We start from the raw sequence: 23073 nt of genomic DNA, 5'->3' as shown, positions 1-23073 counted from the left end.
CAAGTCAATGGGGAAGCCAGATTCACCTAACATCTAGGTTATTAACTTATCCACTGCAGAAATTCAGTTAACAACTGAAGCAAGAAATGTCGTAAAATGGGGCAAAACTCACTTAACAATGTCTCAACAACAGAAATTTTGAATTGAATTGCAGTCATAACTCAAGGACTACCTGTATTTTGTCTGCCATTATTTGCTTTCGTCCAGTATCTATTTTTAGTGCCTCCTGAGAAAGAAATAAGGACCTTTATAACCATTTCTTTTTATTGTTACTCCCTGGTGTTTTTTTTTTAATCTATCCTCATAAAATTATACTGTTTTTGCTGAGGTATCTACAATAATTCATATAAAGCATTAGCACTCTGATCCAACTTGAATATTTCCTTTTTTTTCCAAACCAGAATTTAAAAATAAGGATGCGCAAAAGGTTTGGTCTGAAAATATTCTGAGCTGAAATCATGTTTCAAAGGTCCCAGACTATAAACAAAACACTTAGAACAAAGCAGCAGAACTTTAGATTATTCCAAGAATCCTTTGTATTGCTGTTTGTTGGTATGTAATTGGCTGGCCTTTTTTCAAACTTTTTTTCCGACAGCACGAACAGTCCAGACCTCAGTTAACCGGGTGGGAAGGGTGGTGGTGAGAAGGAGAAGAACATGTAGAGAACTGAGAGGAAAGCAGCACTTAAGCACGCAGCCGAAGACAGCTATTCACCAATGCAAGCTTTGCAGCCTGCTTGTGAGTAATCTCTCTTTTGTTTAGTTTTGTTTTATTTCTTTGCTAGGAGGAAATTAGACTTCAAGGGGGTAGACAATGCGCAATGTATTTGTGCTTATTTTGTCGGCAAATAAAACAAATGTGTACGGGGGCATATTGTGATTAGCATGCAATTGGTGCAAATGCAAAGATCACCAGTACAATGTTTGGTTGTTAGTTAATTTGCTGAGTTTGGATATGATTGTGCATATTACTCTTGTGCATATTACTCTGCTGAAGCTAAGCATAAGTAATCTTTCTGGAGATTTAGTAGGTATGCATTCTTTGAACCCCCTTGTATTTACTGCCATGTTATAATTTTATTCCTGCAGTTAAAAGGAACCGGCAGCTACTCTGTGTATAAGAAAAACACTAAGCAAAGGGAACATGATTTATTTTGCCAACAGCAACAAAAATATGTAATTGTATGTTTAAAAAATATGAACTTTAAGAAAAAAAAATCATAAGGTATAAAGTCATAGGAATAAAAAAAAATGAAGTTGCATTCCTGGCTTGTTTATTTTCTGACTTAGAAAGATGCTAGAAAGGAATGGTGGCTGTTTTTTGCCCTGTTCATTTGCTGGTTCAATTCCTCAGGATATCTTTTAGAAGCCTTATCTAACTAAGAAAAAGTGGTTCTGATACCAGATTCTTATTTAAAAAAACTTATTTTTCAGTGAATAAAGCCAGGCCCATTGTTTTCTATAATAATTTATAATTTAGTGCATTCATAAATGTTTTAAAAATGCTTTTTAAAGCCAGATTTTATCCAAGTTGATTGCCCAGTAGCAATCAGCATGGTCTACTACCAACCTATTTGGTACTCAAATGTGAAACAAGGGAACAATGGGTTCTGAATATAATTAAAAACTTCACACAAACAAAAAGCTTTTAGTTATTTATCTTTACTTCATATGACTCTAGAGAAATCATTATGTCACAGTGTATAATTATTCTTCATCTATTTGTAATACTTACAAAAACCAGCCATTTGTTGATTTTTCACTAGCAATCAAAGGAAGACAGATTTGAATATAGGCTCTGAACTGAAAAGGGAGACTCTGAATCTGAGATTAAAAAATCTTTTCCAGATCACCAAGTCTAGATCCAAACAGAATCATGCGCATATGCTACTATTATATTCTATTATTGTTCTTGCTTTTCAAACTAACCTTTCTGAAACAAATGCTTCAAATTCTTTAATTCCAGTTCTAAACACTTATTTTCCTGTCTTAGCATTAGCAATAGCAATTAATGCTTTACAGCCATCTCTAAATGGTTTACAGCAGCAGTAGCCAACCACTGGTGGGCCGTGAGAAAATTTTGGTGGGCCGCAGAGTAATCTCACCCCCAGAGCACACACACACAAAACAATTAATCCAGGCTGTGCAGAAACACAAAGCTCCGCCACCCACATGACCCACGGAACCCTCTCCGCCTACTCACTCCTTACCCGGCAAACTTGCCTGCTAAATTGATATTTTACCTTTTTCCGGCCATCAGCTGTTCTGCTGTGCCAGATTTAGATTAGCTAGGAAGCAGGAAATGGTTGGATTTCTTGCTTTCTAGCTAGTCTTTAGATCTTTGGCTCTGCTTTTAAGCACAGGTTCTATTATTCAGTGCAGACTCATGGCAAGCAATTTTGAAAGACTGAGCTAGCCAATGGCAGATAGATAGATCACTGAACGATTCTGTGAGCAACTCAATCTGCCTGCCTGCTTTGCCTGATTTTGGGTAAAAGTTGCTCTTTTTTATAAAAATTCAATATTTATATAAATATTTATAATATTTACATACAAGCCATGCCCACCAAGCCACACCCACAAATTAGGCCATGCCCACAGAACCAGTTAGTGGTCCCTGGGATTTAAAATTATGAGTTTGGTGGTCCCTGAAGTCCAAAAGGTTGGCGACCCCTGGTTTACAGAGTTAGTACATTGCCCCCAACAATCTGGATCCTCGTTTTATTGAACTTGGAAGGCTGGAAGGCTGAGTCAATCTTGAGAATCGAACTCCTGGCAGTGAGCAGAGTCAGCCTACAATACTGCATTCTAACCACTCAGCCATGGTTCTTTAATTATTTACATTGTTCTCATGTACACGAAAACAAGGGACCTAATTTGTAAATCTACTAATACCTTAAAATATACCTTTGAAGATTTTTTGCTCTAACTTTTTTCAGGAATGGAAGCATCAAAACTTATCACTTGTAAGGTGTAATGAAGATTCACCTTCTCCAATTGCTAAGACTACAAGAATGGTGATTATTCAAGCTAAAGCTAGTCGAACATAGAAATTGTTACCTTTTCCTGAATCTATCAAATGAAGAATCTCCACAGACATTTATTAAATGAAGAGTAAGTGCAAAAATAATTTCTAAATGCACCTCCCATTTGTTAAATTCATCATATAAGTAATAGTTGGGAATACTGGAGGGGACGTTAAAGCAAAATATTTTAGTTTCCAGACACACATACTCAGTAAAAAAGCAATTCCTAAAAGTTTAAAGATAATTTTCATTTGTACAATTAATGTAATGATACATATAAATTAAATATATAGGCTCTTTAATATATTATGTTGCTGTGATCTTATACTGACAGTCAGATGAGTGGTCCTATTCAGAATGCTGGAAATTAGGGCATTTTTCATATCCCTTCTTGTTATTAAATCTTGCATAGCTGAATTAGGTGGCATCAACCGATAAATCATTAATTGGCCCCAATATGTAACTATTCACATGAATGATTTACTCATGTTAGCAGTGCAGCATCTCTAACGCTCTGCAACAATTTCAGTAAGGACAACCCACAAACTGTCCAACAACTCAGTTCCTGGAAACTACGGAACCTTGGCAAGATCATCTGGGAATGGAGATGTTCAACAATTTGTGACTTGTCCTTGCTGTGACCAGAACTCATGTTGTTCTTAATATTAATAACCTCATCTGTTTAGGAACTGACATTTGATAATTATTTCTTACCTGTAAATGATGCTATATATGCTTTAAACATTAAAAATTAAAATCTATGTAGAGTGGTTTAGATATTACCTGAGCTGTTAATTTCATGGCAGAAGAAGATAAATTAATAAATATCTCCATTATTATACTTGGTGTGAAAATATTATTCATGTGGATAGTAATTTTTACAAACTAGTGGTGATTTCTACGAATTCATAGAAGACTATGCCTTCTGCCTTTTTTCTGGCAAAAGAAGTTGTAGATCACTGACAAATGAGCATGGGACACTACAAACAACCATAAATGCAGGCCAGTTGCCAAGTGTCCAAACTGTTCACATGGTCATGGGAGAGACAAGTCAGAACTTTGAAACCAGGTCATAAGTAGCTTTTGGAGGGTCCATCATAGATTTGAATGGCTATAGAAATATAATTAATAAATAAAATAAATTCTACACTCCAAAAAACTACTCAGTAATTCAGTTCCCATTTAAGAATTAGGGATTAGAAACAAAAATAAACTTTGCCCTTTGATATAAATCCACCATATTTTCACTTTACAAATCAGTATATGAATTCTGAAATTTTCTAAATCTACAGTATATACCAAAAACCATATACCAGGATATTTACAAGAAATATCAAGATATTTACATCTATAACATTATGGTTAAAAATACAAAAAAGTACAACAAAATAAATGATGTATTACAGCATCTACACAGATACACAGACAACACACATATATAAAACATAATGAATATGAAATATATACAAATTTTAAAATGTACTTCTAAAAATGATTTAAAATATATGGAAGAAATGTAGACAGTGACGTATTTTTCCATCTAGCAGCACTATTTCTCACTTTCAATCCATCCTGCATATCATTTCATATAAAAGCAAATCTTTATCAAGATAATCTAAATGTTAAGTATACTGAATATTTGGTTACAAAATCACCCTGTGCTGCAGCAATAAATGGGCATATTTATTGATCTATAGGAACAGTTACTACTGAAGTATACCTCCTCTATACCTTCCCATCATCATCTCCCTACAAGCTTTTGGTATGCTTTCCACCATTTTTCCATTGCCACCATACTTTTATTTCTTAATATAAGACGTGGAAAAAATTATTAAATACATAAGGAGAAAGCTTATTATTTAACATCTTCAACCACTCATGAAAAGGCCACAGATGGAATATTTTCACTGTCTATAATTTAGGAATTAGTACTTCGTTCTCAAGAGATGATCGGGAATCTTTTCTTCCATGGCACATTCATATCCAGAGAAAAGTTGTACGGACTTCACATCTTACAATGATCACACATCAGTAGCGGACAAAATATACATGTTTATCTTCTGATCATTGCCATGTCAAAATTTCACACACAATATCGAAGTGTTAATGCCTAAAGCATGGAAGCTTAATTTTCTTTTTTCAAAATACTGTATGTCAAATATGAACTGGTAGGAAAATTGAGAACATTGAACACACAACTGTGAACACAAAGCTTCTTGTCCTAATTGAGATTCAAGAATGATCAAAAGGGTTTGATCAAATGAATGCTATGAACAACCTGCCATTTAACCAAGATCTAGATGCACCATGATAAAACATAGTTAATAGCTAACTATGTTATAAGGTATAATGCTTTTCCCATGAGGTATGCAGTACTTACTGAGATAATTTTCTTTTAAATATCAGATCTGCAGTAGTTAATCCTTGCTTATATGGAATTACTTAGCCTACTGAAGGCCATAAGATCAGTAATGATTTTCAAGTAAGTCTTTCAAAGGCGATTCAAAAATCTGATAATGGTCTATCTTGTATCTCTTTTTGCTTCTTGAAAATGCTAAAGTTGATGTAAAGCTTAATTTTCCCATAGAAACAGAAAATCTTGAAGGAAAAATAAAGCATCCATGGACTTTGTACTGTCTCCTTTAGCATTTGCTTGCAGTTACTTTATAAGTGATTGATCTCATTAACTGTATATGGCCCTAACACCTGGATTCAGAGCAGTGGTGGGATTCAATTTTTTTTTACTACCGGTTCTGTAGGCGTGGCTTGGTGTGCGTGGCAGAGGAAGGATGCTGTAAAATCTCCAGACTTTGCCGGTTCTCCAAACTACTCCAAATTTCCGCTACCGGTTCTCCAGAACTGGTCAGAACCTGCTGAATACCACCTCTGATTTAGAGGCACCTTTTTTCTCTCATTATGTAGTATGACCAACTTAGGGAACTTAGTTTGTGCTTTAGGGAAGAACATCAGAATTGGGAATCCTCTTTGGAATTGCCCCACAACCATGGAGAAGGATACATTTTACAGAAATCACATCACATCTGTGTCTTTTTGGAAAATTTGCACAGTAACAAAAAGCCAGAAATCTTTATTTCAAAAAGATGATGTGTCCTTGCGTCCCCTCAGTATCCAAGTCAGCACCAAATTTTGCTCCTACATCATCCCAAATCTAGCATGAGATGAAGCTAGGCACTGGGCAGAAAATGGCAAGCCATCAGAAAGTAACCTCTGCCTAGCTGACACCATATGATGTCACACCTGATCAGACAGACAGATGAGAGATTACATTGAGGGATGATGTAAGGAGCAAGACATTTAGCTGCCTCATTTTACATGCTAAATCAATTCAGAGGCACTGAGCCAGAGCAGAATGTTGGTTCCAACTTTGGTGTTCAGATATTGCACAAAAAATGCATACAGATAAGGTGACAGGCAAACTTGTGAAAAGGAGAGACATCCTTAAATACAATGTTTGGCAGGTGGCTAGGCAATTGGAGGTCATTACCTGAAGATGCTCAGCTAACATCTAAACCTTTACTTGCAAGAAAGTAAGTGGGGTACTAAACCAACAAAACCGACCCCATCATTACTGTATTCTCAAGAAGAACAAGAAGCATGAACTAGAATATAGTAACTTCTTTACTATATTCATAGTAAAAAAAAAACAATCTTTAAATCTCTAATAAGGATTAAATCCCACTAAATTCAGCTAGACTTCCAATAAGTGATTGCACACAATTTCATAAATTTGGGAGCCTTTCAAGTAAGCAGCTCTGTAATGAAGTCAATTCCTCTAAAAAGAAATAGCTAAAAGAGAGAATGGAAAGAGCGGGTAAGGCCTAAATTTTAAAGAAGGAGAAGGGTTTGAAAAAGCACATCCAGCATATGATCTCTGTCAGCAATACACTTGTAGCTACCTTTTTTTAAAATTGCAATATATACAATTTTTTCACTGAAAAAGCACAATAAATAAAATTATTTGACATTATAATTTTCGGCAAGTTTTCCAGCAAAATTTCAGTCTGCCCACTACACTACTAAGATACTGTCTTTTACTTTATGTCTGTATTGATGCCATAGAAATGCTATGACCATACACTTATAAAATAGAAGCCTTTCATATTTAGGGGATAAAAGAAAGTTTTGCCACTTACAACTTACTGTTACCAATATATAAAATCAATGCCTGGATATGGAAAGTAAAAACTGAAGTCAACATTTCTTTAAAATGGACAATATGTCTGCATATAGTGGATATTTTTATCTATCTCATATTTCAAAGGGATACTTGTAGAATTATGTTATCCATATAAATAATCAAACAGTATAACTTTTACCTCAGAAGTCAAAATCATCTTCACCATATAAACACGTATTTCACTGTAGAATCTAAATAGTTGTGGCTGCATTTTGAAATGTATCACATTAATGGGATCAATCCATTATCAATGAACCCAACAACTATTATGCTAAAAGTTAAATCAGAAAACAGCAACATCTATATTTAACAAAGATATTTATTTTTTAAGCCAAACTAATCATGGTCTTATTGGGGAAAACGTCTATATTTATGTCCAAGAAAAAGGACTATTAAGCTTGCTGCTTTCTTAATCATTATATTCAAGCATATAACTTAGCCATAGTTTAGTACAGACAAAATTATTGCACTTTGTTTCTGCCGAAAGGAGGAACCGGAAGGTCTTGCTTTCATTTTAGATAAGCTGTAAATTGATATGTTCTCCAAATTGAAAATAATAGTTCATGAATCTGGCTTATTTTCTTTAACCTTACCCAAGATTAACCATCAACCATCTCCAGGGGAAAAAAAGATGAACCTGGCAGAGATTCTTTTATAAATAGAAGCTAATATAATTTAGTATAATAATCAAAGCAACCCACAGTACAATCTCAAAAAAGATTATAGATAAGGAAAGCTGCCCTAAATGATGACTCAAAATGTATCACCCCTTCAGGACATACCATCCTATGCTGAGTTGAGATAACACTGTTCCAGTCTGAGTCTGGTTGGATTGTAGTGACTAGAGCTGGGAGCTCTTCAGAGTGAGGTTTGTTGTGCAATATGGTGTGCAGAGGCAGATGGGAAGTGACAAGTTCTTCATTGTTGTCGTCTTCCTGCTCCTGTGGTGCTAAGTCCTGGGTTGTTGTTCCCTCTCCATCAGATGCAAATGGAGAGGTGGCCTGCTTGGAAGACATTCTTCTACAAAATAAGCAAAGGAAATACACAGACGCTTTTTATTAAATAGAAAGATAAGATTGTAAACAAATGCATTCTGAGGCTGAGAAATATGCAAACTGTAGCCTGCTTATCACGGTGAAAAGATGACCGATTAAGTGCTTGTTGAAGCAATGTTATCACAATAAAGCATACATTTTATGGCAAATTTGTTGAGAGAAGTTGAAGTCAGGTTAAGGCACTCTGGCATGGAAATAGCTTTTTTCTATCCTATGTAGTTTCCCATTTGGCACAACTTCACAATTCTTGGAGAAGCCTTTAAAGTTGCCAACATTTGGGGCTCCAACTGGCCACTTCAGGTCACTGGACCCTGCACCTCCATGGGCACCACACAAACACACACACACACACACACACACACACACACACACACACAGAACCTTTTCCTTTTGTAGGGAAGGAGACAGGAAATTCAGAATTCAGAGATGAGAATATTGATCTTATGTAAATTTTCATAATGTCCCAAAGGTGCTTTTTCAAGAGGCAACTGGACTTTCTGGTTTTTCTCTGATGATGTTTCATTTCTTATTCAAGAAGCTTCTTCAGCTCTGACTGGATGGTGGGAAACTGGAAGGATTTATCTTGTCCTGATGGGTTTGTTAGGAGATACAGAAGAACAAACTCTTCAAGACAAGATTCAGCAGTCCATCTTTATTTAAAAGACAAAGGCCATTCTTTTGAAGACAGCAAAGTCCACATTTTGGACAGAGAGGTCCGCTGGTTTGAAAGAGGGGTCAAAGAGGCCATCTATGTCGAAATTGAACAGCCCTCTCTCAACAGAAGGAGAGGGATACAACATCATCTATCTCCAGTCTACAACACGGTCCTTTCAGCACTTCCAAGAAGGCTCCAAATCCCTTTGCACTACTCAGGTAGCCCTGAGGACACAGATAAAGCTCCAAGTGGCCTCAGTGACTCTCTAAAAAGACTGCAAATAAACCAGTTGTCCGCAAGGGATATAAATTCTTCGATTCCTCACCATCCAGTCACAGCTGAAGAAGCTTCTTGGATGAGAAGTGAAATGTCGTCAAAGAAAAAAAAAAGCAAGTCCAGTTGCCTCGTCTGGGACAACTATGACCTGGGTGACTGAGAATTTCCATAGACAGTCATCTTCAGAATTTTAAAGAAGTCAGGGTTCCTATCTATGCATAGATTAAAAGATTGTAGAGACTTCTGTCAGTCAGCATCAAATAGCATACACAAGATCCCATCATTCAGATGGTGATTTCCTTGCTAAAGGGAAAATAAATGTAATATATGAATCAGCTAATGAACATAGTCAGACAGATGTTTGCTGCAACTGAAGTAAGCTATTCTAGCCAATTTTTTGAATGCTTACTTTTCTTCAAGGGTCTGAAAATCACTTTTTAAAATATTCTTTCTATCCATCAGAATACCAACAGTGGTTTCCAGCTCCTGGAAGAAGAGAGACAGCAATTCCAACAGGTTTCCAAATTTGATCAAGACAGCTACAAAAATTCTTGCCATTGGTTTTATGCTGATTTTGGAAAAATAAAACATTTGTGAGTTTTGCCCCTCAAATGATGGCTCAATCATCACAGTAATTTCTGATCATTAAAACTTTTTTTTCCTGAGGAAAATATTTCCCAACCTGGCCTCAATCCAGAGGGTAGGGCCATTATACTGTGATTCTGATAACAAAGTCCTGGAATATTAATGCAGAAAAGTGAAATAATGCTATGTATATCTTACTGAATAATGCATAACTTGAGTGGTGTTTCACAGTTATACAGGGTATCAATTTTTTTTTACTATTATATAGTTGAAACAAGGGACATAACATTTGGAATACAAATAAACAAAAAGAAATATTAAAAATCTCTATAATATCTGTTAATATATCCACTGTATATATTTAAATTTTTGGTCTTAACCTTTAAACCTTTTCTACTGGAATAGAATCAATATAATGCTAATAAAGTATAAATTATTTCAGTAAAAATTGAAATGTTGTAGAGATTCTAAATTTTCTAAAATCTTAAGATATATCATTTTTGCTAAAACTGTTTCAACAACTCTAGAATGAGGTCTCCACCTTAATTACTCTTTAATAATAATTGATTTCATACAATTTCCTTTAAAATGCGCAAATCAGTTAACAAGGGAAACCACATGAGCATTTTCCAAATTAGCAAATCATTAACTCAGTAGTACTGTTTCTATAGACAAATAATTACTGATTAAGGAGCCTGGAAATCTGAGAGTAACAGTTAAATTTACAAATCTGACACATGCTTTCATGAATATTACAGTGAAAGAAATATCAAGTGTAAAAAATAATTATTATTAAGTTAATTCCAATTTAAACAGTAGTTTTAATGTAGCAGACCAACTTTCACATAGGATTTAACAGCTACTATTAAATTTCTCACTATTAATGAGAAGACTCAGATTTAGTATCCTACATGAAAAAATAATAATAATGAATCATCTAATATTATTTATTTTTAAATGAAAGCATTATAGATTTTCTAAGTTTGCAATATATAAAAATATAAATGTATAACAAAAGAAAAAACCCTTATAAATAATTATAATGTTTACGCTGACATCTCTGCCATGAGAATTAGTTACATAGAAGTATCATGTAAGATGCTACATTGAAAGTTACTTACAATATAAACAACTAAGAAGATTCCTGAATGTTCTGTACATTTCAAAAAAAAAAAACCTCATGTCAAAGAAGAGCATGGTCTAATTGTAATATAGGTATTGCACTCAGATAAGTCATAACAAATATTTAGAATCAGGTTGCAAGACATAATACTTTATTTCAAAGACAATAAACAGACTATATCCATGCCTTATTCTGCACACTGAAATTGTGAATATATTATCAGATATTTAACACAAAGGTGCCTCTAAAACAGTTCTTTGGAAGATGATTCTATTCACATGAGTCTTTGCAGGCATCTTCCAATTACAAACAAGACCGACGTCTTCCAGAAGGAATACATTTTGGCTGCATTTTTCAGTTTAAATTAATCATGACACAAACCCAGAAATGAAAATGTCTCATAAGAATAATTCCAACAACAAACTGCACCAATGAATAACAGTGCACAAACCTAATTATGTGCAACTGTGCAGCTGCAAAAATAGGTTAAATCTGTCTAAAGCTCTGAGATGATTTTTAAAGGCTGGTTTGTTAGGCAGTGTTTTCTTAAGAAAGGCCAGGCCCTCAGTCCTAATCAGCCAATAAATTATTTCCTGCAATTATATTAAATAGAAAATTATCTTCAAATTGGGAATGTTAATTGAAAATCAAAATTCAGAGTGAAGTTTAGAAATTACATGCTGAATATAATTAGCCTGGAAAGACTTCACCTGTTTCATAAACAGGCTTCGGGTAATTCCTCAAGTGACCATTCCAGGAGATGGGAGGGAAATGCTATTCTCTCCAAACAACCAATACAGCAGATATAGCCATCATCCATCCATCTTTCTTTCCTTCCTTCTGCCATTTTTTAATTTGTTCATAAACAGAATACCCAATGTAACTGGAGATGTGTTAAAGGCAACATAAATATGCTTTATAGACTGAAATTTGCTTTAACAAGAAAAAAATAAATTATTGCAGCTGAGCTTGCAATTATCCAGATAGTATAAGTACTGTACTTATTTAAAAACTTGCAAGGGAAGAAACATTAGATCCTGAACTGTTTTGTTTCTTTATTCATAACCTTCAACCTCAATTCAAAAGGTTTTGCTCCAACCAGCAAAAACTGCCTCATGCTATGAAAGAAAAAATCAGGTTATTTGAAGAACCATCTTCCCCCACTCACATCTACTTGACCTATCAGAGCAGAGAGGCAAGCTCCTCTTTCCTTGGGAAGTGCATCTAGTTAGACCAAGAAGAAGGGCCTTCTCCATGGTAGCTCCCTCCCTGTGGAACATCATTCCCACAGAAATAAGATATGCAGAGGTGGTATTCAGCAGATTCTGACCAGGTCTGGAGGTTCTGACCAGTTCTGGAGAACCGGTAGCGAAAATTTTGAGTTGTTCAGAGAACCGGCAAATACCAGCTCTGACTGGCCCCACCCCCATCTATTCTCTGCTTCCTGAATCCCAGCTGACCAGCTGGTTTCTTCTTTGGTTGCCCTGCACAGGAGAACGGAGCTGGAAAGCAGGTTAGTGGGATGGGGAGGGAATGGGATTTTGCAGTATCCTTCCCCTACCACACCCACCAAGCCACGCCCACAGAACCAGTAGTAAAAAAAAAAAATTGAATCCCACCAGTGAAGATAGGCCCCCCCCTTTGACACTTTTGCAAGGCCCTGAGGACTGGTTTTGCCAATGGACCTGGGGAACCCAGAATGGATACAAACCATTAAGTGGCTTGTTTGAATGGTTGTTTTTACCAGGGAGATGGGATGTTATTGCTTTTTGGGTTTTTTTATATGAGACTTTGTAGGCCACCCAGAGTCACTGAGAATGAGTTCAGGTTCCATATAAATTTTCTTAAATCAATAGATAAAGTAATTGAACTGTAGTTCAGGGGTGGATTCAGATTATAAATTCTGGGATGAATAGACAAGCAGTTATCTTTCCACTCCCATTTCCATGCATTGTTGCAACAGTTATCGAAAAAGTAGTTGCTTTAGCTTTTTACTAAAAGCACACATCTAGTTTTCATTTGTTCTGTTTTACCTTTCTTTTTTCTTTTTTTAAAGCAGATAAAATTAACCTTTCCCTATGAAAGGTAGGATACAACACAATAGAAGAGACAATCCTCAACTTAAAACCACAATTGGAATCAGAATTTCTATTACTAAGCAAGGTATTTGTTCAATGAGTTGGGCTGATTTTACAACCTTTTTTGACATGGTTATTAAGTGAATTGATACAGTTATTAAGTGAATCATGCAGTTGTTAAGCAGATCCAGCTTGCTACCTTGCCTTTCTTATCAAAAGTTGGCTATGAAGGTTGCAAATGGCAATCACATGGCCCAGGATGTTGCAACTATTATAAATGCATGCCGATTGCCAAATTTTGATCATGTGACCTTGGGATGCTGCAATGGTTCTAAGTGAGAGAACTGATTGCAAGTCACTTTATAAAGTGCTGTTGTAAATTTCAAATGGTTGCTAAATAAATGATTGTAAGTCAAGGACTATTTGTAGTTATTGCTTCCATAAATAATTATCTAATATTGCTGTTACTGCTTATCCTTATTTTAATGGAAAATCTAAATAAACACATTATGCGGTTATACTTATGATGTAACCAAATTTTCTGAAATTTAAAATATTTTTATTTCCCCCTTTTTTATTTTTATGCATACCTCAAGGCAGCTAGCATACCGAGTATTTTTCCCAACAACAACAACCTTGTGGGGTGGGGCAGGCTGAGAATGAGTGTCTGGCCTAAACTCACCCCAAGGTGAATTCATGGTCTCCTTTTAAGATTTAATTATCTCCATTACTGATCTTTAAAGATAGTGTTTATAGAATAACAAGAGTAGAAGGGATTTCGGAAGTATTCTCATCCAATCTCTGTTATACCATTTCAGACAACTGGTTGTTCAATCTCTTTGTGATGGAGCACCCACAACTTCTGGAGGTGAGCCATTCCACTCTTCTCACTCTCAGGAAATTTCTCCTCAGTTCCAGGTTGGAGAAACTTTACTTCAGGAATGCATTTTTAAAAAGTCCCTCCAATTGACACTATTGTACTTCTCTTATTACATTCTCGGCATAAACTTTTCTCCTTCTCCATGTCTCAAAGGTGCTTTTTCAAAAGGCAACTGGACTATGTTTTCCTTGAGGAGGAAGAAGTTTCTCATCCAAGAAGCTTCATCAGTAAGAATTGATGACACTTCTTGGATGAGAAGCAAACATCTTCTCAAGAAAAAAAACATAGTCCAGTTGCCTTTTGAAAAAACACCTTTGAGACAACCTTCACCTGAATGACTGAAAATCTCTACAAACACTCCTTCTCCATGTTTAATAAAACCAGAAACAGAACTTAGAGACTGAGAAGAGATACACAATACTCTATAGAGATTATTCGTGCTACTTGTATAGCAAAGCACAGCCACAAAAGCACAATCCTAAATACATTCACTTGGAATTAAGTCCTACCGAGTGCAGTGGGGCTTACTTCCAGTGTGTATATTGGAGGGCAGCCTAACACTGCAATTACAAAAGAGAGCTGGCCTTAGAGGAATGGGATTATGTAATAATTATGTCTTGTGCCATATTGAAAATCACATCATAGCCTGTTTATTCCCATAATATATGTATTCCCTTTGCCATTTGGGGGCTGCAGTGTATAAAATAATAAAATGCTACGGAAAAGGTTTACAGAAATTTGAGTTTTAAAAGTGACTAGAAAAGGACTACAATTGGTAGAACATGCTAAAAAGCATGAATACACTTTACAATGGACATGTTCCCATAGGATTGCATGGCACTTTAAGATTACTTTGACTTTATGCTACTGCTTGGTTTACCTACTAATTCTTTGTGTGTAATAAATTTATAATGACAGCCAGATCACTACTTTCTAGAAAGTTTGTTTTTGTTTATTCAAAAAAAAAATAGAAAAAAACTCTCTGCCACTTATAACCCCTGAAAACAGAGATTTATAATGGAAGTGCTGACACAACCTAACTAAGGCGGTCTAAATGGTACTGCTATAATGCACAAAATCAAGTTCTATTATTCTAAACTCTTCTCACTTGTGGGGTTTTCTTTCTTTAGTGTTCTCCCAGACAAACTGCTGAAGCATGAAAAATTTAAATGCAATCAAATCGATCCAACTTTCTTTGAACAAGTGTCTATAGTGGTACAGTCATAAAAGGAGAAGCATCCAATTTGATATCCCTTTTTTTAAAAAAAATCATTTCATACTGCATAGCAAATACATATGAGAAAATCATGGTGACTGCATTAAGTAGCTTTTAAACAATACACATTCATGGATATAGAAGAGAGATTGAAAGTTATAAAGATGTTACAGTATTACAGTACACAAACATATGCCACAGTACTTTGAGAGTTCCCATCATCATCACATCAAAGATCATTTTGAGTTCGTGAACCTATTGTCACTAAACAAAATCTCGATGTAAATTTAGATGTTCCCAAAATTAATCAATACAAGCTTTTTACATGTAGACTATTTCTGATAAAAGCTGCTGACCCAAACTTCTGCAAAGTAGTTGGCATATTAAATCCTTTTGTGAGAAGCATATGCTGATAAAAAGTTTTTACCTAAGTCTTGTGATTTCAAGTTGTAGAATTCCTAGATGACATCTGACACTATTTCAAGAGAAAGTTGTATTGTCACTCAGATCCATTTATTCTGTTAGAGCTAAACAGATAGGTTTAGTTTTAAATAAGATAAAGCAAAATTCATAATGCAAGTAACAGATGCATAACAATACATTTCTGTAAATATCTGTTGCTTCTTTTGGAACTGGACTACTCTGCAATATACAGATGCAACATGTTTTAGGTTCAAAACTGGAATTTTAAAGGTGCAGCTTTGTGTTTTCCCCACCAACGGCTGGAAGCTACAATAATTCAATCCATTTCTATAAATTCAAGGAAGCGTGCTAGTACAAAATGATAACCTGTGTATATTTCTTGCCATACAATATATCTTGGAGTTACACAACATTTCATATTTTTTTCAGTTGTGATTCAGTTTGCTCTCCTTTCTGGTTATCTTGTTCCAGTTCAGATCTCAGATTTTAATTTTTTCATTATTGTTCTTCATTTACATTCTAACCAAGAACTTTAGCCTTCTTTCAATTCATAGGATTCCCTCTTGAAAGAGCAGAATTTGAATTCTGATATTACTACCAACCACTTTTTCTTCCAAGATATTTTACAATATCTTGCAAGTGCCATTTTATATGTTGACAGTGCAATCTTACACACATCTATCCCATTAATGGGGCATGCCCACAAGTGAAACAAGCAAAATGTTAAAAAGTTATGATATTTAGGTAATTACTTACCAAGCACATCTAAATTATATTAAAGTAACCAAAAAATCTTTACAATCCCCAAGGCACGTCACAACTTTTGAGCATCCCTAATGTTTGGAAATTGAAAGTTGAAAAATTTGACACACCCTAACAGGTATTGTGAATTTATTGCAGCATAAATTTACTAAATGTAGTAAACACAACTTGTGGCATATGTAAATTGTAAAGCACCAATCTTGAATCTAAATCTGACTTCAGCCTCCATAATGCTACACTTCACCATGCAGATAAAATTCTTGCTCGTTTGGCTTCCATTTGTCTTATAATAAAAAAACCAAAAAGAAAGTGAAACTACCATAAAAAATATTTTTTTAAAAAACCCAGATCTATTCTTCACTGTGTTGTTTTGATACTTGCCTCACAAAAGGTAGATATCCACCATTCAGAAATGTGTTTTGAGCATCTACAGACTGAATGATAACAGTAGTCTACACTTTTGCTCTATGTATAGATTTAGGCCACAGGTATTACCAATGGGTGTAGCTTCATTTCTTTCAATGAAACAAGGCTCATTTTTCTTCAAAAACAGCTCCACAAACACTCATAGAAATGATTTACTACACCTGCACCATAGAATACCAATTTCCAGAAAAACATGACTTAATTAGAATGGGAGAAATGGAACCTTAATCTCAGTGCCAGATTATTTGGAATCATTTCCCTGCCAAACATATTCTGTAGCCATAATTCAGACACATAATTAATTGCTGAAGTAATGGTGTAATCCATCTGATATTTAAAAACAAACAGTACTTCCTAAAATTATAATGTATACTATCTAATTACAAGGGACATGCATGACAGGAATGAGACAGTACAAGAGTGAGATTTGCATTGTGACACAATTCCTGAATGGAAAAACTACAGTATGAATGTGTTGTGCAGCTGTTTGTACAATGCTCACTGGCATCTTTATATTGAACTGTGTTTCTTAAAAACAAAATTACATGATAAAATGCTTATATATATTCACTGAGGTCTATAAGAATTAGGCATTGTAAAAAGAACTACCAATAACTGTTAATTAGATTTTTAATTTTTCTGGCTAAAAGATATATAAAAACATGATAAAATAATAAAGCAATATTATACATATTCCAGAATTCAGATCCTAATTCCTAATTATATATTTTAGTAATTTATTTGAGGTTTACCTCTCCATCATCCAGTCTATCTTACAAATTTAAAATAAAAAATTAATATTTGCTGCCTTTAATGGCAGCAAAACACAGAAGTAGGCAAAGAAATATGAGAAACCCCAAGCAAACTCCTCAGCTAAATCAACACCCCCATACTATGTATTTAAATAATTAAAATGATATAATTAAAACAAATGTGGGGCAAACTATTCCATATTAGTATCTGGCAGGAATTACTTAATAAATATTACACAACATCAACTTTTAAATAATGTGTTGAATCTGTATCAAAATAACATATACGCTCATTCACATATATTGAGCCATGGTAAAGTGATTAGAATACATTATTGAAGGCTAATGCCGATTGCCAACAGTTCGATCCTGACCAGCTCATGGTTGACTAGTCTGCTATCCTTCCAAGGTCAATAAAATGAAGACCAAGATTGTTTGGGCCAATATGCTGACTCTGTAAACTGGTTAGAGAGTGCTGTAAAGCATTGTGAAGTGATATATAAGTCTAACTGCTATTGTTATATATATATATATATATTCACTTTTATGATTCAGTGAAATTGAGTATGCTCAGCCAGAGGCTGAGGAGACTTTTCCTAGATAGGCAATACATACCTGGGGCTAAAATGGGTATGAGACACAGAAGCCCATTAATGTTTTGAATGAAATTTCTTGTAATCATGGGAGTGATCACAATGACTTCTGGAAGAATTAATAAAATTTATACAACAAAATATCTCAAGGGTAATTGGATTGTATGGTAAGATGGTAAAATCATCTGGCCCAGATAATTCCACTGCTTGCTTCTGTAAGTAATATCCTCCTAACCACTGTTAAATTGGTATGATGCTACAGAAGATTTGTAATCTTTCTACAGTAACAATTGGGGATGAAGACTAAGGGTCATAACATTAACAAGGCTGTGGGGAGGAAAATAGAATGGCATTTTGATAATAAAAAACATCCAGTGAATTTGGAGATCGATCGTATGTCTAGTAAGAAGGGACGGGGGCTAGGGAAACAGGGAACATGTGCAATATGGAAGCCTACATAGGCAGAGAGCCTGAAAACTGAAGATCTTGGAGAATCAGACCATTATGGATAGAAAGAGGTGATGGAGTCAATCTTTGCTAACTTCCAAGTGGAAATCTTGGAGGTCTACCATATTGCTTATCCAAGCTCAAAAGACACAATTAGGCTCAAGTCGACGACTGTTTTCAGAACTAAACTGCCTTACTATTTTTATGTGTTCCTCTCCTATTGCTATCAGCAGCACTCATCAAAAGTGTCAGTGCTGGGTCAAGCATTTTCTTGTCTCAAATGGGAGACCAAATGGCGCTCACAATCTTTGCTAATGTTGACACTTTGCAAAGTATTTCTGCACCATTCAGCCACTGCTACGGAGGCCTTCGTGTACTTTTTCTCCATTGCCCCAATGATAGCTAGAGAAGGCCATTTACTGAGTTACAAGGTAGAGCCACTCCTGAACTTCAAATAGGAAAGGAAAAATTTGGTTAAATAGCAACTGGCAGAGGAAACAGGCTTAAAACACGTACAAGTAAGTATATGCATATATTTATTTTCTCTTTCTCTCTCCCTCTCTCTCTCTGTACACAAATGAAAAAAAAGGGTGGGGGGGAAATTCAGAGACCAGAATGTAAAGCACAATGTGTTGTAGACCAAAGATTCCAAGAGCAATTAAGATCTCTTGAACATTAATCTCTACAGTTTATATCTAGCCAATAATATCACTGTTGCTCTATTTATACAGCTTAAGCTTGTTCTTCGGATTGCAGCTCATATGTTGTGGAATGCTTTGACTCATGAATTGTTTCTGCTGATAATGTTACATCGTGTAAACTACCTCTGTTTAACATTAGCTTCTCTATGATGCCTGCCATGAAAATTGTATGATTCTGCCATGTGTTCTTTGTGTATCTGATTTCTCATCTCATATCAAGAAAAAGAAGAAGAAGAAATTTGCAGTTTGGGGCAAGAATTTTCATAAATAGGCACAATAGGATTGGCAGAAGTGACAGATTTATCCATTTATTTTGCTTCTGTGTGTTGCTTTGGTCCAATTAATAAAACATAAAGTAAAAAAATAAACATAACCAATCATCATTAAAGAGAGGTCACAGTCAAACATTTACAGCAATTATGTTCTTTACAAATTATTAGTTGTCTCAGTTGTTCTACAAAACTCAGTTGTTCTACAAAAAGGATCTTTAGATAATTACATTTTAGTAGTATAACTCTTCAAAAAATAATTATTTTTTAACAGAACATAAAAGGATCTTATAATGATGTGAAGCTATGAAAGGCATTTGAAATTCATCTTTGTTTTAAACTGGTGAACATGACAATCGCTCATATGTTGTCTCTGATTCTGAAACCAGCAAAAAACACATTGTATCATACAAAGATTCCCCCTAAGTGATCAAGACAATGGAATGTAGCAGCACTGTTTTCCTAACAAAGCAATTTTCTTATGCAGTAACTTGATACTGATTTCCAAACCTGAACTTTAAATTTCAGCAAAACATTTTCTTGAAGATAAGCGAATAAAGTATCAATTTCAAGCTCACCTATATAATCATTTCACAGTAAACCACCAAATTAGTACCTTGCTTTAGAATGAAACAATAGTTGCTACAATTAGTTGTAGGTTATTTGTTTCATTTAAACTCTATCGTGCCAGTCTAAAACATTTCTAGTGGGCACAATATTTCTGATTCAGCAAAGGTTACACAAGCATCGAAAGCTGTTAAGTATAGGTGCCAAACCACATTGCCAGGAGCTCTCAGTACTGCGACGTAGTGTTACCTGACACCTTGCTGAATATAAAATTACTTGTTTCTGCAACTGATGACAATCAAATTGTCACCTTCCATTGTAATAATACAGAACTGGTGATCAACAAAGTGCAAACATAATTACCACAAAGCAACAAAGAAAAAAAAAAGTCCCAAGAATAAATAAATCAGTCTGGCTACTGATTTAAAAAGGAAAGGGATTGTCTTGTAGAAAGGGTGCTGGAGTTGAATTACCATAGCTGAAGCAGTTCTAATTCTGGAAATAATGGTGCTCTTGTAATATACAGACAATAAACTGCTGTATGCCTGCCTGATTTATTAAGTATTACTATTATTGAATAATTACTTACTAGTGAATAATTAATGAATAGATACATCCCCTAGTTAATGCTACAGAAAACAATTGCCTTTGCAGTAGTTCCACTCACGCTGGAAGAAAAAGGTAGAAAGACTCTCTTTATTGGTTTGTTGCTCTTCCCCTACAGTTGCCGTGTGTCCTGAAATGCTTCTCGGGAAGATGGCATGGGGACTTCTGGACAGCAGGGAGGGAAACCCAAAGGAAAGACAAATTGGAAAAGATTCTTTCTCCTATGAGCAGCCTCCAACAAATCCCTGTGTCTTTGGAAATGGCCAATCTGTGACTGGTGATGATCTTTAGGCTGTTGACAGACTCTGACGTTCAATCAGGCTGATCCTTGCCTGCTCTTTGACTCAGTACAACTTCCACAACCATGCAAGACTGCAGAAAGCCAAGGCAACACGATCTCATCCTTCAGAACTTATTTCCATATCTTGTTCCAACACCTCTCAACAACATTCAATATTCCAAATGGGGATTAGACTGAATGATGCGGTAATCATTCTCTTTGGTGATCTGATCCTTTGCTGTTAGCAATTTACCCACCTTCTCTTTTTAATGCTAAATATATCAAGCAGAAATACATAAAATGCTCAGTAATTAATATTGTTCTCCTCTGCTAAAGCAGATTTGAGTAAGGCTGCTAGATATCAACTTTTAAGGCCTACAGCATATACTATAAATCATAAAGGTGATATTGAGAACATGAAATAATAGAATTGGAAAGGACCTTGGAGTTCTTCTTGTCCAACCACCTGCTTGAGCAGGAGCCCCTATATTATTTCAGACAAATAGTTGTCCAATCTCTTTGAAAGCCTTCAAAGCATCACAGCTTCTGAAGGCAAGCTATTCCATTGGTTGATTGCTCTCACCATTAGGAACTTTCTCCATAGTTCTAGGTTGCTTCTCTCCTTGATTAGTTTCCAACCATTGTTCCTTGTCTAACCTTTTGTTGCTTTGGAAAATAGTTCGACTCCCTCATCTTTATAGGAGCCCCTCAAATATTGGAACAGTGCTATCATGTCACCCCTAGTCTTTCCTTTCATTAGATTTCACATACCCAATTCCTGTAATCATTCTTTGTAACGTCCATCCCCCTAATCATCTTCTCTGCACTCTTTCCAGAGTCTCAAAATCTTTTTTATATTGTGGTGACCAGAACTGGATGAAGTATTCCAAGTGTGGTGTTACTAACACTTTGTAAAATGATATTAGAATTTCTACCCCTCTATTAATGCAGACTGGGACTGCATTGGTGTTTTTGGTTGGTGCAGCATGTTATTGGTTCATATTTTAGTGATTGTCCACTAGGACTCCAAGATTTCTCTCATAGATACTGAGATTAAATCATGTTTTACCTAGTCTATACCTATAGAGTTGTTTTTTCTTGCCTAGGTGTAAAACCTTACTTTTATCTATGTTGAATTTCATTTTGTTAGAATTGAAGATATATTTAGGGAAGTACTTCATATATTAGAAAGATTAAGCTACTATAAATATTTTAGAATGATTGGTTATCTGCCTTTACATTGATATCAACTCTTAGCAACTATATACATGATCTCCAGGAAGAACTGGTTCTTCATATTTTTATATCAAAAGTCTCTTTATATTTGGCTAACCAATTGCACAATTTATTATGTTTATTAAATTGCACTTTAAGAAAAATATCTTAACTATTAGGTTCTTTATAAAATCTGTAAATAGCAAACCATACATTGTACAACAAAAACTGCAAGAAAAAGTTAATTCAATGAAAAAGTTATACTTATTAATGCACATTTGTGCATTAATACTCTTTCTTGATGATATAAAAAGCAAGAGAATCCAAGAGAACAAAAATTAGCCTTTAATGTACAATTTTATCAATAAAGCCTATGCCTACATAATTTTTCAATATACAAATGTAATGCTTATTTATTTAAGTTTCCATTAATTCAAATTAACAAGTTCTGCATGCTAGTATTTAATCTTAGTTCTTTCTTATTTAAAAAAAAACCTGAAACATTTCTTAATTGTGCCTGATGTGGTATATAAGAGCTGAGAATAAATTACTCTCTGCTGTGGTTTTCATTTCTGACCTGATTTTTCCTATGTCTTAAGGATACAACATATGATCTGTATTTGAAAGAACTTTAGCTTCCTCAGTGCTGTCAGGTTTTTTTTACTTTGTGCTCTCTGTTGTAATACTTTTTCCACTTCTGTTTATTGGTAATAATTTATTACAGGAAAATAACACTACATAAAATGTTCATTGTCAATTACTTTGGTGGTCAAATTCTTATGATTTATAACCATCTATCCATGTGCAAAAGATGTCGGCAATGAAGAAGAATGGAACTTTACTGTCCTCTGTTGAAATGCTCACAGATGCAAAGGACTTTTAGCATCATCATTTAAGGTGTTGTGCATCTATTCTGTCTGTCTTTCTTTACTGGAAGTTTG

The 23073-nt window shown here is 34.9% G+C and overlaps 1 protein-coding gene across 12 annotated transcripts in view; it reads right to left on the bottom strand.

The window, feature by feature from the left end:
* The window catches only part of SOX6 (SRY-box transcription factor 6), a 465066-nt gene that overhangs the window by 271741 nt on the left and 170252 nt on the right, over window positions 1-23073 (bottom strand). For 11 of the 12 annotated variants that reach the window (XM_087921045.1, XM_087921043.1, XM_087921047.1 and 8 more), the window contains one exon: window positions 8006-8243. The exons of the other annotated variant lie outside the window; for it this stretch is intronic. In XM_087921045.1, the coding sequence (XP_087777171.1) occupies window positions 8006-8239 (234 nt within the window). In that variant the 5' untranslated portion in view covers window positions 8240-8243. The remainder of the gene's footprint in view (window positions 1-8005; window positions 8244-23073) is intronic. 12 annotated transcript variants of the gene reach the window in all.

The sequence above is a fragment of the Pseudonaja textilis genome, chromosome 1, assembly GCF_049901715.1.
Source record: "Pseudonaja textilis isolate UNSWEBS1 chromosome 1, rPseTex1.2, whole genome shotgun sequence".
NCBI classification, from domain to species: domain Eukaryota; kingdom Metazoa; phylum Chordata; class Lepidosauria; order Squamata; family Elapidae; genus Pseudonaja; species Pseudonaja textilis.
The sequence above is the reverse complement of the archived record's forward strand: the minus strand, read 5'-3'. Positions and strand labels throughout refer to the sequence as shown.